Genomic DNA, 13693 nt, shown 5'->3' on the forward strand with positions numbered 1-13693 from the left:
TACTAGCCAAAAAGCCTTGGGTTAAGCAGCTTCAAGTCTCATGAGCTAAAAAGGATTTCTTATCTCTACTGCTAGTCTCGATGTTAAAAGCAGGAGAATCTTCTCTTCTCTCATCCACACTCCAAGCATAACAGCCTTTTTCTAGCAAATCCCAGCAAGGTGTCTCTTTGGAGTAGTAACCAATGGTCTCCTTTTGGGGAGGGGTGTTGGGTGGAGACCTAAGTTACAACCAGAATCTCTCATAGCTTATATTTTGGCTCATAACTTTTCCTAGGTACATTTGCCGGCCTGGTCACTAGTATATTAATACTCAGCCGCATCTGCGGAATGGTTAGAGATGAAACATGAAATATGTTCTTAAATGGTTCAAGAGATATACTTTTCTGCTTTTCTCTGTATGTCAGCTAAGGGGTGTCACATACCAGGAGAATGGCCTCAATCTGAGCCTTCCGCATATAGGCTCCATGTTTAGGTAGTTATGTTCTAAGTGAAGATATCAACTTATATGAAAAGTGAGTTTTTAAAAGTAAGTCTGTATTTACAACCCCTTGGAAGGTCTTTTGAAGTTCAGTGACCCTTCTCATCACTCAGGCCACATGTCACCCCACAGCACGGGAGGGGGATGAGAGATCTACAAGATGTAGGGGGTAGCCTGCTTTGGGAGTTAGAAATGGTATAACATAGAAAATTATTAACAAAACGGAGGGCCGCGTCAGTCTCTGTGTGCACGATTCCTACACACAGACCTGACCGGAGAGGTGAGGAGGATTCTGGGAGCTCACATGACATCACACAGACCTGACCGGAGAGGTGAGGAGGATTCTAACATGATATTCTTATTGGTTCCTCAATACAGAGATTTCCTCTTCTGAAGTCAGGTGATCATATGACCATCACAGTGCCTCCATGTGACTCCCTAAACCCTGAGAGACACAACATGCAGAAGATTCTAGAAGTCACCAAGAAGATGATGGAGCTGCTGACAGGAGAGGTGAGCGGTGCCGGGAATTCTGGGACATTCTCCAGTAACAGACAAGGGATGTGTCTGGATGGTGACTGTATCATTGTGTGTGTCAGGTTCCTATAAGGTGTCAGGGTGTCACTGTCTATTTCTCCATGGAGGAGTGGGAGTATTTAGAAGGACACAAGGATCTCTACAAGGACGTCATGATGGACAATCAGCCGCCCCTCACATCACCGGGTAAGAGGAGACTTTATTGTAAAGGAGAGAGCAGTACGGAGGATCCACCTAGATCCCCCATCATCTGATAAACACATAGAAACAATGGATTCAGTCAGTGTGTGTGTTTCCTACAGATGGATCCAGTCATGGGAACCCACCAGAGAGATGTCCCCGTCCTCTGTATTCCCGGGATTCCACACAGGAAGGTCACACCATCCCTCACCATCATCAGGTAGATGAGGAACAATCACTGATAGTATCATTAGGATCTGTACATTATCTGCATTGTTACCATTGATGTCATTTTATTATATATTCAGAGTGGAAACCTGAGAGAATTTGAGGTGAAAGCAGAAGAAGAAGAGGCGTATGTGAGGGATGATCAGCAGTCTATGGAGGAGGATGGAATAACGGGGACATTTATAGAGGAGGACACTCCTACAGAGATCAGCACAGGTGGGTCATGAACACTAAATCCATTCCTCCACCCATACTGCTCACTGATTGGTCCAGAGTAGGGCGGGGACTGGGTGATATCAGCCTGTAATCCCCTGGTCACTTTCCTGAGCTGTGTTCCCCGTCCTGTATTCCTGGATTTCTCTCGGATAATCTTCCTTCTCTGTGCTGCAGACACAATTTATGTATCTAGACTGGATTTATGGAGGTTCTGGGGTTCAGCTGGCAGCAAAATGTTCATTTTCATCATAGACGTTACTAGACCTAGGCACCTGGGGTGTGTGCTATTGATCTTCTGCCCCATGTCCGGGTCTAGTAGGATCTCTGACAGAACATTTCTCCCAGGGTTCCTTGCTCTGTGGTCTGCTGGCTGTGCCGGGTGGAGGGATATGTCTGTAGTGTCTCAGACCCAAGTCACTGAGTGCAGTCTCAGGAGATGGGAGGCAGCGGTGTGGGATCTCTGCAACTTGTCTACAGTAAACATTTAAAGTGGTTGTAAACCCTCCATATACTCAGTGCAGTGACTGGCCTCAGGTGATACACAGAGATAAAACAAATCCTACATATGTTGCACCTTTTTATCTGCAGCAATCTCTTCTCTACAACTGTTCAAAGCCCAGAATGTATACAGCTTGTCTGAGAAGTCAGAAAAAAAGAGACAGAGAGATAAAGTCACATTCTGCAGAGTTCAGTGAGGTGAGCTCTAAAGGTGATTGGACTGAAGGTACACACAGCACACAGGAACAGAGCTGAGGCTGTCAATCACAGGCTGTGTGCTGGAGCTTCTCCCCTTTCACATTTCTTCTCTTGGTGTCAGGAAGACTTGTCAGAAGTGATTCATGCTAATCGCAGAGGAAGGAGACAGCAGACAGAAATGGCTCTTAGTGCTCTCGACTGAGACAAGTACACACTGTAGAGGGATATTCTTTGTTCATATTCCATGTCTGAGGGTTACAACCCCTGTAAGTGATCTCTGATTACTAAACACCAATTTGATGTGATCCTTACACTATTTATTAGTATCGCCCTTCTTGTCCTGAATAGAGGTACTATGTGGGTTTAGTTTGTGGCTGGGCTGTACTTGGCTCAGGCTGATTGTATAGTTCTTCACTTGGTTTCTCCCTAAGTTTAGGTTGTCTTGTGATGTCTCACTGTGGCCAGTAGATGTCACTGCTATCACTGGACATAGTATGAGGTGGCGGCTGCATTCCTTTTCTTTGTCTTTTTTCCCTGTTTTCTCCTGGTGATCTGTCCAGTAACACACCTTCTGTATTAGAGCGCCCCCACTGTGGAGACAGCAGCATGGTCAGTCTGGGGGGAGGGGAGTGTTAGATGTACTAGCAGATATAAAAACAGTAACTAATTGAAGCCAAACTCCAGCTCACACTTCATAATCAGTTTCATCAAACAGTTTTTTTCTTTTGGGATAAAAGTTTTACATGAATAAATAAAAGCTGCTCATTGTAAGCCCCCTGTCAGTGGTAAATGGTCTGCCTCATCCCTGGAACTGATACATTCTGCTGCAGAGTTTTTATAAAACAGATTTACTGGCTAGATCACCAGATGAATATAGAAGAAAACTAATACTGTTTAGTCCTAACTTTTGTATCCCGTATGGTAAGTTGTACATTACATACAGTGAAGGAAATGCGTATTTGCTCCCCTCTGATGGTGAATGTTCGCCCCTCACACAGAAATGATCGGTCTAACAATGGAATGTTCGCCCCTCACACAGAAATGATCAGTCTAACAATGGAATGTTCGCCCCTCACACAGAAATGATCGGTCTAACAATGGAATGTTCGCCCCTCACACAGAAATGATCGGTCTAACAATGGAATGTTCAGTGTAACACTGAGAGACAGAATACAACAACAAATTCAGCAGAAATGCGTCTAACAAATGATGACTGATCTGCATGTTCATGAGGGAAAGAAGGATTTGATCCCCTATCATTCAGCAGGATTTCTGGCTCCCAGGTGTCTCTCATACAGGTAACAAGCTGAGATTAGAAGCAGTCTCTTAAAGGGAGTGCTGCTAATCTCATTGTGTTACCTGTATAAAAGACACCTGTCCACAGGAGCCATCAAACCATCAGATTCCAAACTCTCCACCATGGCAAAGACCAAAGAGCCGTCCAAGGATGTCAGGGACAAGATGGTAGACCTACACAAGGCTGGACTGGGCTACCAAACTATGGCCAAGCAGCTTGGTGAGAAGGTGACAACAGTTGGTGCAATCATTCACAAATGGAAGAAACACAAAACAAGTGTCAGTCTCCCTAGGTCTGGTGCACCATGCAAGATCTCACCTCGTGGAGTGTCAATGATCATGAGAACAGTGAGGAATCATCCCAGAACTACACGTGAGGATCTTGTCAATGATCTCCAGGCAGCTGGGACCACAGTCACCAAGAAACCAATTGGTAACACACTACGCCGACAAGGACTGAAATCCTGCAGTGCCCGCACGGTCCCTCTGCTCAAGAAAGCACATGTCCAGGCCCGTCTGAAGTCTGCCACTGAACATCTGAATGATGCAGAGGAGGACTGGTGGGAAGTGTTGTGGTCAGATGAGACCAAAATCCAGCTCTTTGGCATCAACTCAACTCATCGTTTGGAGGAGGAGGAATGCTGCCTATGACCCCAAGAACACCATCCCAACTGTGAAACATGGTGGTGGAAACATTCTGCTTTGGGTGGGGGGTTTCTGCTAAGGAGACAGGACAACTGCACCGCATCAAAGGGACGATGGACGGGGCAATGTACCGTCTAATCTTGGGTGAGAACCTTCTTCCCTCAACCAGTGCATTGAGAATGGGTGGTGGATGGGTGTTCCAGCATGACAATGACCCAAAACACACGGCCAAGGCAACAAAGGAGCGGCTCAAGAAGAAGCACATTAAGGTCCTGGAGTGGCCTAGCCAGTCTCCAGACCTTCATCCGATTGAAAATCTGTGGAGGGAGCTGAAAGTTCGAGTTGCCCAATGTCAGCCACCAAACCTTAATGACTTGGAGAGGATCTGCCAAGAGGAGTGGGCCAAAATCCCTCCTGAGATGTGTGCAAACCTGGGGGCCAACTCCAGGAAACGTCTGACCTCTGTGATTGCCAACAAGGGATTGGCCACCAAGTACTAAGTCATGTTTTGTGAAGGGGATCAAATCCTTCTTTCCCTCATGAACATGCAGATCAGTCATCATTTGTTAGATGCATTTCTGCTGAATTTGTTGTTGTATTCTGTCTCTCAGTGTTACACCGAACATTCCATTGTTAAACCGATCATTTCTGTGTGGGGGGGGGGGGGGACATTCCATTGTTAGACCGATCATTTCTGTGTGAGGGGCGAACATTCAGCATCAGCCGGGGAGCAAATACACATTTCCTTCACTTTAGGCCTTAATTATTTTCCACCCATTTCCTCCCAGCTGGACATTTTATATCGGATGATGTGATTGGAGCACAGACTTTTACATGGTGATAATAATGTGATAACATCCTCCAACTTTGGACCCTTAAACAGAAAGTGATAATGAGGGAGGAGTCAATACCCCAATGATGGTGGTCTTCAGGATCAGTCCAGTCTTCATCTTGGTTGTTCTCCCCCCATCCTCACTCTCTGACCTCTGGTGGGGCTCAGCCCCGCTGTTCTTCATGACTAAATCATGGAGTAAATAAGGAAGTGCAGTACTTCTTGTGTTGGGAAGATGGCGATGAGTGATAGAGGGGGTGGGGACCCTCGTCCTATAATCCCCTCATCACTGTCCCTCCTATAAAAGACAGTTCTGGTTGTTTCCTCACTCTCTGACTAAGGTCCATGAATAAAGAAATGACCTGGTAGGAGATCAGAGGAGCCATTTCCTAGTTCCCTTGATGGTGGAATTGTAAGCTCCTCAGAGACCAAGCTGCCTGATGTGGGTGGAGTCCTGGTTTGGGGGAACCAATCAGCTCCTGTCTAGTAATCCTCTTTGTCTTTGTATTTTAGTCCATGGCCGGGAGATGAGGAAAACCTCCGAGGATTGTCTCACTTTGTCTGCAGACTGGAAAGTAGAAGATGAGGACATCACACAGTATAGTCCAGGAAAAAACCCGGCTCCCTCCAATGTCCATCCGGCACCACCCAGTGTAGATGGACCATCGGATTCCTCGTATCCTGAGGAACCTCAGACTGTGTGGGACCGGGCCGGCCTTCCAACAGGGAAGAGCTTCTCCTGTACTGAGTGCGGGAAGGGTTTCCATTATAAATCCTATCTTAATAGGCATCAAAGATCTCACACGGGAAATAAGCCGTATTCCTGTCCTCAGTGCGGGAAATGTTTCCGTTTTAAATGTCGTCTTAATGAGCATAAAACATCTCACACAGGAGAGAAGCCACATTCCTGTCCTGAGTGCGGGAAATGTTTTTCACGGAAGTACAATCTTTCCAGACATCAGAGATCTCACAAGGGGGAGAAGCCATTTTCTTGTCCTGACTGTGGGAAATGTTTTGTAGCAAAATCAGATCTTGTTAAGCATCAAAGATCTCACACAGGGAAAAGACCTTATATCTGTCCTCAGTGTAGAAAATGTTTCTCAGAGAAGTCTGGTCTTAACAGACATCAGAGATCTCACACAGGGGAAAAGCCATATTCCTGTGCAGAGTGTGGGAAATGTTTTTCAGACAAGTCCAGTCTTTACAGACATCAGAGATTTCACACGGGGGAGAAGCCATATGCCTGCCCTGAGTGCGGGAAATGTTTTTCAATGAGGTTCCATGTTTACAGTCATCAGAGATCTCACACAGGGGAGAAGCCACTTTCCTGTTCTGAGTGCGGGAAATGTTTTTCTGATAAGTCCAGTCTTCGTATTCATCAGAGATTGCACACAGGGGAGAAACCATATTCCTGTCCTGAGTGTGGGAAATGTTTTTCAGAGAAGTCTAATCTTCACGCACATCAAAGGTCTCACACGGGGGAGAAGCCATATGCCTGTCCTGAGTGTGGGAAATGTTTTTCACAGAAATCCAATCTTTACACACATCAGAGATCTCACACGGGGGAGAAGCCGTATGCCTGTCCTGAGTGTGGGAAATGTTTTTCAGTGAAGTCCCATCTTTGCAAACATAAGAGATGTCACACAGGAGGGAAGCCACTTTCCTGTCCTGAGTGAGGGAAATGTTCCTCACTGAAGTCCCGTCTTCCTGTACATCAGGGGGTCCCACACAACCCTGGAGGTGTATTAGTGCCTTGAGTGCGGGAAATGTCTTCTAGATGAATGTTGCTGGACATCCCAGCTCTCATGTGGGGAAGAAGCACACCCTGCTATACATCTCAGATATACTCCATGGCTGATCTTCATCATGGAAGAAACAGTTCATAAGGAGATTAGAGGCCGCCAAAGACATGGATGAAGTGTGGGACCGGGTTGGCTATTGATAGCAGCTCAGTGGTTAGCCCTTCTGCCTGGCAGTACTAGGGTCATTGGTTTGAATCCCAACCATGGTACCACCTGCCTGGAGTTTGCATGTTCTCCCTGTGCCTGTGGGGGTCTCCTCCAGGTACTCTGGTTTCTTCCCACATGCCAAAGACATGCTGGGAGGTTTATTGGCTCCTGTCTATATTGTCCCTAGTATGTGTATGTATGAATGTGAGTTAGGGACCTTAGATTGTATGCTCCTCGGGGGCGGGGACTGATGGGAATGAACAATTTATGTATAAATGGACAGTGCTATAGAAGTACCTGTAATAAATATGGAGTCATCGCCTTTCATTGGCTGAGTATATTTATGGTGGAAGCTTTCATAAACACTTAGAGGTTTAGTTAAAAAAAAAAAAAAGTTAGAAGGAATGTGAGTGACATTCGCCCGGCCATGACGAATATTGGGCATACTTTATTTCACACTCTGATTCCTTTGGCTCCATCTAGTGGCCATAATGTGGTATTGTGCTGCTGTTATTGATTGCTGTATTTCAGGAAAAATCCCCCATTATGTCCAATAGATGGAGGGCAATGTTATTACCAGGCTGCAGCTAGGGGGAGCTCTAATGTCACCCCAGCAGAGGGATCCCATCTAGCCCACATTAACCCTCTCACTGCCAGAGCTGTTTCTGCATGATTTTGCACACATGGGAAAATGCAGATTTTGGTCCTGAAGATGAGATAAACCCCCAAACATCTATTCTGTGACATCAGAGGCCCTGGAGAATAAAATGGTGGTGATTGTTAAGGTGTTCCCTGTACACAGATTCCCCTTCATATCCGCCTTTATTTCCTCCTTTCCCCCATTTTCTATGTTGGGATCTTTTCTACAATACTTTGTTATAATAATGGAACACGTTGTGTATTGTATTGTACACCAATAATAATGACTCCGCCCCCACATTCCAGACAAGGGATCTTCCTGACCAATCGGATTTCTGCCTTTACTATTTCCTGATTTTTTTTTTTTTGCAATCCTGTTGAAAGTGAAATTATAATAAAAATGTATTGAATGAAAAACAAAATGGTGTGTGTGTGCAATGATGACAAAGCTGTGTATCCAGAAACGGCTGGTCGGTGACACTTCCATATACAGCCCAATGAAGTGACAAGGAAGCCCTAGAACCCTTTGGAGGAACCCTGGCTGAGAAAGGCTGGACTAGGCAGTCACATATCTCTGCCCCCCTTGCAGGGTTCCCAACCCTCCGTGACTTTTATTACTGACACAACATGAACATTTACTGACGGAGGACATGTTTTTCCTGACATCCTGAAAAATGACAGAACTCCTGTTAGGATTATTATTATACAGTATTTATATAGCACCAAAGGGTTTGCTCAGCGCTGTACAGTAGCGGGGGGGACAGAACATGAGACAAGACAGTAACAATACAATACACGAGGGGATCGAGCTTACAATCTAGGAGGGAGGGGAAGGCGGCACAGGAGGAGATGGGGTGGTGGGAGGAGGTTAGTTGTTAGGTGAGGTCAGGTGTTAGGTGAGGGTGGGGTAGGCTTCCCTGAAGAGGAGGGTTTTCAGGGTGTGCCTGAAGGTGAGGAGGGTAGGCGGCAGTCTGATGGATTGGGGTGGAGAGTTCCAGAGGATGGGGGAAGGCCTGGAGAAGTCCTGCAATCAGGCGTGGGAGGAGGAGACCAGGGAGCTAGAGAGTAGGAGGTCCTGTGAGGAGTGGAGGGCACGGGTAGGGTAGTATTTGGGTATCAGGTCAGTTATGTAGTTTGGGACGGCATTGTGAATGGCTTTGTAGGTCAGAGTTAGCAGTTTGAATTTGATGCGTTGGGCAATCCGGAGCCAGTGGAGGGATTGGCAGAGGGGGGAGGCGGATGTGGAGCGGTTGGTGAGGTGGATGAGTCTAGCCGCTCAGTCATTTGGGTAGGCCTACACTGACCACTGATATAAGGGGGTCCTTCTCCCATTGGTCACCAATGTAATGGACCACTATACTGACCACTGATATAAGGGGTCCTTCTCCCATTGGTCACCAATGTAAGGGACCGCTACACTGACCACTGATATAAGGGGGTCCTTCTCCCATTGGTCACCAATGTAATGGACCACTATACTGACCACTGATATAAGGGGTCCTTCTCCCATTGGTCACCAATGTAAGGGACCGCTACACTGACCACTGATATAAGGGGGTCCTTCTCCCATTGGTCACCAATGTAAGGGACCACTACACTGACCACTGATATAAGGGGGTCCTTCTCCCATTGGTCACCAATGTAAGGGACCGCTTCACTGACCACTGACATAACGGGGTCCTTCTCCCATTGGTCACCAATGTAAGGGACTGCTTCACTGACCACTGATACAAGGGGGTCCTTCTCCCATTGGTCACCAATGTAAGGGACAAATACAATGACCATTTGGGATGATCTCTGGGTTTAGTGGTCGGAGAGTAGGGATGAGACGACAGTACAAACCAAACTTTGCCTGTTCCGGTCCCGTGTTTTGCAGGAGCCGATCATCACACATAGAAGAGACATTTCTACCACTTCTATATATAACTAGGCGTGTCCATACTGGAGATTTCCATTTAGTTTGGATACATTCGTTCATTGAAGAATTTCATTTAATCCCCTTCGTTATGTTGGCCCAATTCATCTTCAGGATTTGTTTTGTATTTCCAGCATTTGTTTTGTATATTCGTTGGTTCGGGTGGATTTGATAAAGTTGGTGGTTTTTCCAGAATATTGCTGTACATCTCAATCTCTGAAAATGACATTTTCATACAAAAAACAAATTGAAACCAAATGCACGTTTATATATAACAGCTTCCTGCACTGGGGCCTAAGGAGGCAACAGATACTTGTAACTGCCAAATCCCCAGGAATCAGTGATGTCATTGGGAATCCCTACCATGTAAGGAAGGGGGTGGGGATAGCAGTGACATCACTGACTACATATGGCCACTGGTCACATTTGGACAATTGTCAGGAGCATCTAGCACTATTGCTCCATCACTGCTGCTGGTCTCATTCCAGAATCCTGGTTTTGAATGTGATACATTCTCCCTGTCTGTCTGTCTAGCTGAAAGTTGATGGATGTTGCCAGTTTCTGGGTGGAGACCAAACTTGATTTAAGCCAGCCAAGCCTGCAGTCCCATGCTTGTGATATTGTGTTTTTAACACATGCTCTAATCTCCCTGTTTGTCTGCCAGTTTGGATTCCCTCATTGACGACCTCGGATCAGATATCTACTACTCTCTGAACTCTGCCTGCCTTTTGACTATGGATCTGACCCCAAGTACCCTGAACCTTGCCTGCCTTGTACCTGGACTGTCATTGAACCAATCTGTCTGTCTGACAACCTCAAGTCCCTTTTTTCTGTGCTCAGTTCACACCTGCCCCAGCATGGTAGCCAGGCACTATAGCATTGTGTATAAGTCCTGAGAGTAACTGAGCTTGCCTTATGGGAAAGGGGGCTGCTTTAGGTAAAGAACACAGAAGCCATCTCTAGTGTGTGACCACCTGTGTTAGGGGTAAGTGTGACATTATCACAAGTCTTTAACAAGAACATGTTTCTGTGAAGATGGACTCTACAGGCTCATGTATTTGCTGAGGAGATATGCAAACTGAGACGTCAAGTCCAGGAACTGTCTGTGCATGTAAACGCACCCCCAGCAGTAATGCAGGAACCAGAGCCCAGGGTTATCCCGCCTGATCATGTTTCTGGTGACCCGACATGTTTTCCAACTTTAAAAACAGTTGTTTACTATGCTTCAAGCTCAGACCACACTCTTCTGGATCTGAAGGACACGGGTTAACCTTGTTGTTACATGGTTGCAGGGGCCCCCAGTCTTGGGCTTTTAGTCTCCTCACAGATGACCCAGCCTGAAGGTCAGTTGGGTTTAATCAATGATAATCCTGACCGTGCCCACTCAGCAGAAACTGACCATCAGGATAAATTCATCGCTGAACAATACTGTTCTGATTTCCACCACTGGTCACCTGACTCGGGGTGGAAGGCCCCAGATCCAAGAAGCCGGTTCAGGTTAGGCCTATCCTTTATCCTCTGGGGAAAAGGCTAGAAGATCTCAGGGCCTCTGCTTATACTGTGAGGACCATGGCCACTTTGTCACCAGCTGCTCCAATAAGCCAAGAAAAGGGCCCTTCCCCTGAACCTTTAAACTCTATTTTTAGGGCCCCGTCTAGTGCTCTGCTTATTCTACCCCCTGGAAAGCTGTTTGCTCCCCTCCACCTTAGGCTTACAGTGCTTTCAGAGGCATATCCAGCTAAGATGGCCGAGCTCCCAGGGAGTAATAAAACCTTTTCTTTGGTTTCTCGTGGGCTTTAGTGGCCTCTCTCCATAAGGACTCCTGTTTCTGTGTAAGAGCTTGCAGAATCTGTGCTCACTATAAGTCCTCAAAAGTCCAACACTCTGCATTACCCCTTCCTTTGCCTGTCCATAAACACCCTTGGATGCATGTCCAGGCTGACTTGTCCTCAAGGTCTGCTGCCTTTACACCTGCTGATGTGGTCTAGTCTGTCTCTACACCTGCTGATGCGGTCTAGTCTGTCTCTACACCTGCTGATGCGGTCTAGTCTGTCTCTACACCTGATGATGCGGTCTAGTCTGTCTCTACACCTGCTGATGCGGTCTAGTCTGTCTCTACACCTGATGATGCGGTCTAGTCTGTCTCTACACCTGATGATGCGGTCTAGTCTGTCTCTACACCTGCTGATGCGGTCTAGTCTGTCTCTACACCTGCTGATGCGGTCTAGTCTGTCTCTACACCTGCTGATGCGGTCTAGTCTGTCTCTACACCTGCTGAGGTGGTCTAGTCTGTCTCTACACCTGCTGAGGTGGTCTAGTCTGTCTCTACACCTGCTGATGCGGTCTAGTCTGTCTCTACACCTGATGATGTGGTCTAGTCTGTCTCTACACCTGCTGATGCGGTCTAGTCTGTCTCTACACCTGATGATGCGGTCTAGTCTGTCTCTACACCTGATGATGCGGTCTACTCTGTCTCTACACCTGATGATGCGGTCTAGTCTGTCTCTATACCTGATGATGCGGTCTAGTCTGTCTCTATACCTGATGATGCGGTCTAGTCTGTCTCTACACCTGCTGATGCGGTCTAGTCTGTCTCTACACCTGCTGATGCGGTCTAGTCTGCCTCTACACCTGCTGATGCGGTCTAGTCTGCCTCTACACCTGCTGATGCGGTCTAGTCTGTCTCTACACCTGATGATGCGGTCTACTCTGTCTCTACACCTGCTGATGCGGTCTAGTCTGTCTCTGCACCTGCTGATGCGGTCTAGTCTGACTCTGCACCTGCTGATGCGGTCTAGTCTGTCTCTGCACCTGCTGATGCGGTCTAGTCTGTCTCTGCACCTGCTGATGCGGTCTAGTCTGTCTCTACACCTGCTGATGCGGTCTAGTCTGTCTCTACACCTGATGATGCGGTCTAGTCTGTCTCTACACCTGCTGATGCGGTCTAGTCTGTCTCTACACCTGATGATGCGGTCTAGTCTGTCTCTACACCTGATGATGCGGTCTAGTCTGTCTCTACACCTGCTGATGCGGTCTAGTCTGTCTCTACACCTGCTGATGCGGTCTAGTCTGTCTCTACACCTGCTGATGCGGTCTAGTCTGTCTCTACACCTGCTGAGGTGGTCTAGTCTGTCTCTACACCTGCTGATGCGGTCTAGTCTGTCTCTACACCTGCTGAGGTGGTCTAGTCTGTCTCTACACCTGCTGAGGTGGTCTAGTCTGTCTCTACACCTGCTGATGCGGTCTAGTCTGTCTCTACACCTGATGATGTGGTCTAGTCTGTCTCTACACCTGCTGATGCGGTCTAGTCTGTCTCTACACCTGCTGATGCGGTCTAGTCTGTCTCTACACCTGCTGATGTGGTCTAGTCTGTCTCTACACCTGCTGATGCGGTCTAGTCTGTCTCTACACCTGATGATGTGGTCTAGTCTGTCTCTACACCTGATGATGCGGTCTACTCTGTCTCTATACCTGATGATGCGGTCTAGTCTGTCTCTATACCTGATGATGCGGTCTAGTCTGTCTCTATACCTGATGATGCGGTCTAGTCTGTCTCTACACCTGCTGATGTGGTCTAGTCTGTCTCTACACCTGCTGATGCGGTCTAGTCTGCCTCTACACCTGCTGATGTGGTCTAGTCTGTCTCTACACCTGATGATGTGGTCTACTCTGTCTCTACACCTGCTGATGTGGTCTAGTCTGTCTCTACACCTGATGATGTGGTCTACTCTGTCTCTACATCTGCTGATGCGGTCTAGTCTGTCTCTACACCTGCTGATGCGGTCTAGTCTGACTCTGCACCTGCTGATGCGGTCTAGTCTGTCTCTGCACCTGCTGATGCGGTCTAGTCTGTCTCTACACCGGCTGATGCGGTCTAGTATGTCTCTACACCTGCTGATGCGGTCTAGTCTGTCTCTACACCTGCCAATGTGGTCCAGTCTGCCTCTGCACCAGTTGTTCTGATTCAGCCCAGGCCAATTGAGCCTCCTTTTTCATTTTTGGGACTTTCAGTAACCGGGCCTCACCCTACTGCAACTATATCTGCTGAAACCTGTCTAAGAAGTTCCGTCCAGCCTTTGGAT

The 13693-nt window shown here is 47.2% G+C and overlaps 1 protein-coding gene across 1 annotated transcript; it reads left to right on the plus strand.

Moving 5' to 3' along the window:
* The first annotated feature begins 937 nt into the window (after window positions 1–937).
* LOC149438036 (uncharacterized) lies at window positions 938–8118 on the plus strand. The gene is made up of 6 exons (XM_089660324.1): window positions 938–991; window positions 1078–1201; window positions 1318–1397; window positions 1531–1639; window positions 5622–6147; window positions 6232–8118. The coding sequence occupies exons 1-6, from the start codon at window positions 938–940 to the stop codon at window positions 6782–6784; spliced, it is 1446 nt and encodes a 481-aa protein (XP_089516450.1). The 3' UTR covers window positions 6785–8118.
* The last annotated feature ends 5575 nt before the right edge of the window (window positions 8119–13693 follow it).

This window comes from Staurois parvus, unplaced genomic scaffold (genome assembly GCF_062004578.1).
Source record: "Staurois parvus isolate SC_StPar_1 unplaced genomic scaffold, SC_StPar_1.0 ptg001224l, whole genome shotgun sequence".
In the NCBI taxonomy this organism is placed as follows: domain Eukaryota; kingdom Metazoa; phylum Chordata; class Amphibia; order Anura; family Ranidae; genus Staurois; species Staurois parvus.

Bases quoted from the DNA above. Each gene is read 5' to 3' on its own strand.
- LOC149438036 (XM_089660324.1), top strand. From the start codon at position 938: ATGCAGAAGATTCTAGAAGTCACCAAGAAGATGATGGAGCTGCTGACA. The intron at 992-1,077 runs GTGAGCGGTGCC...TGTGTGTGTCAG, and splicing joins TGGAGCTGCTGACAGGAGAG to GTTCCTATAAGGTGTCAGGG. The intron at 1,202-1,317 runs GTAAGAGGAGAC...TGTTTCCTACAG, and splicing joins GCCGCCCCTCACATCACCGG to ATGGATCCAGTCATGGGAAC.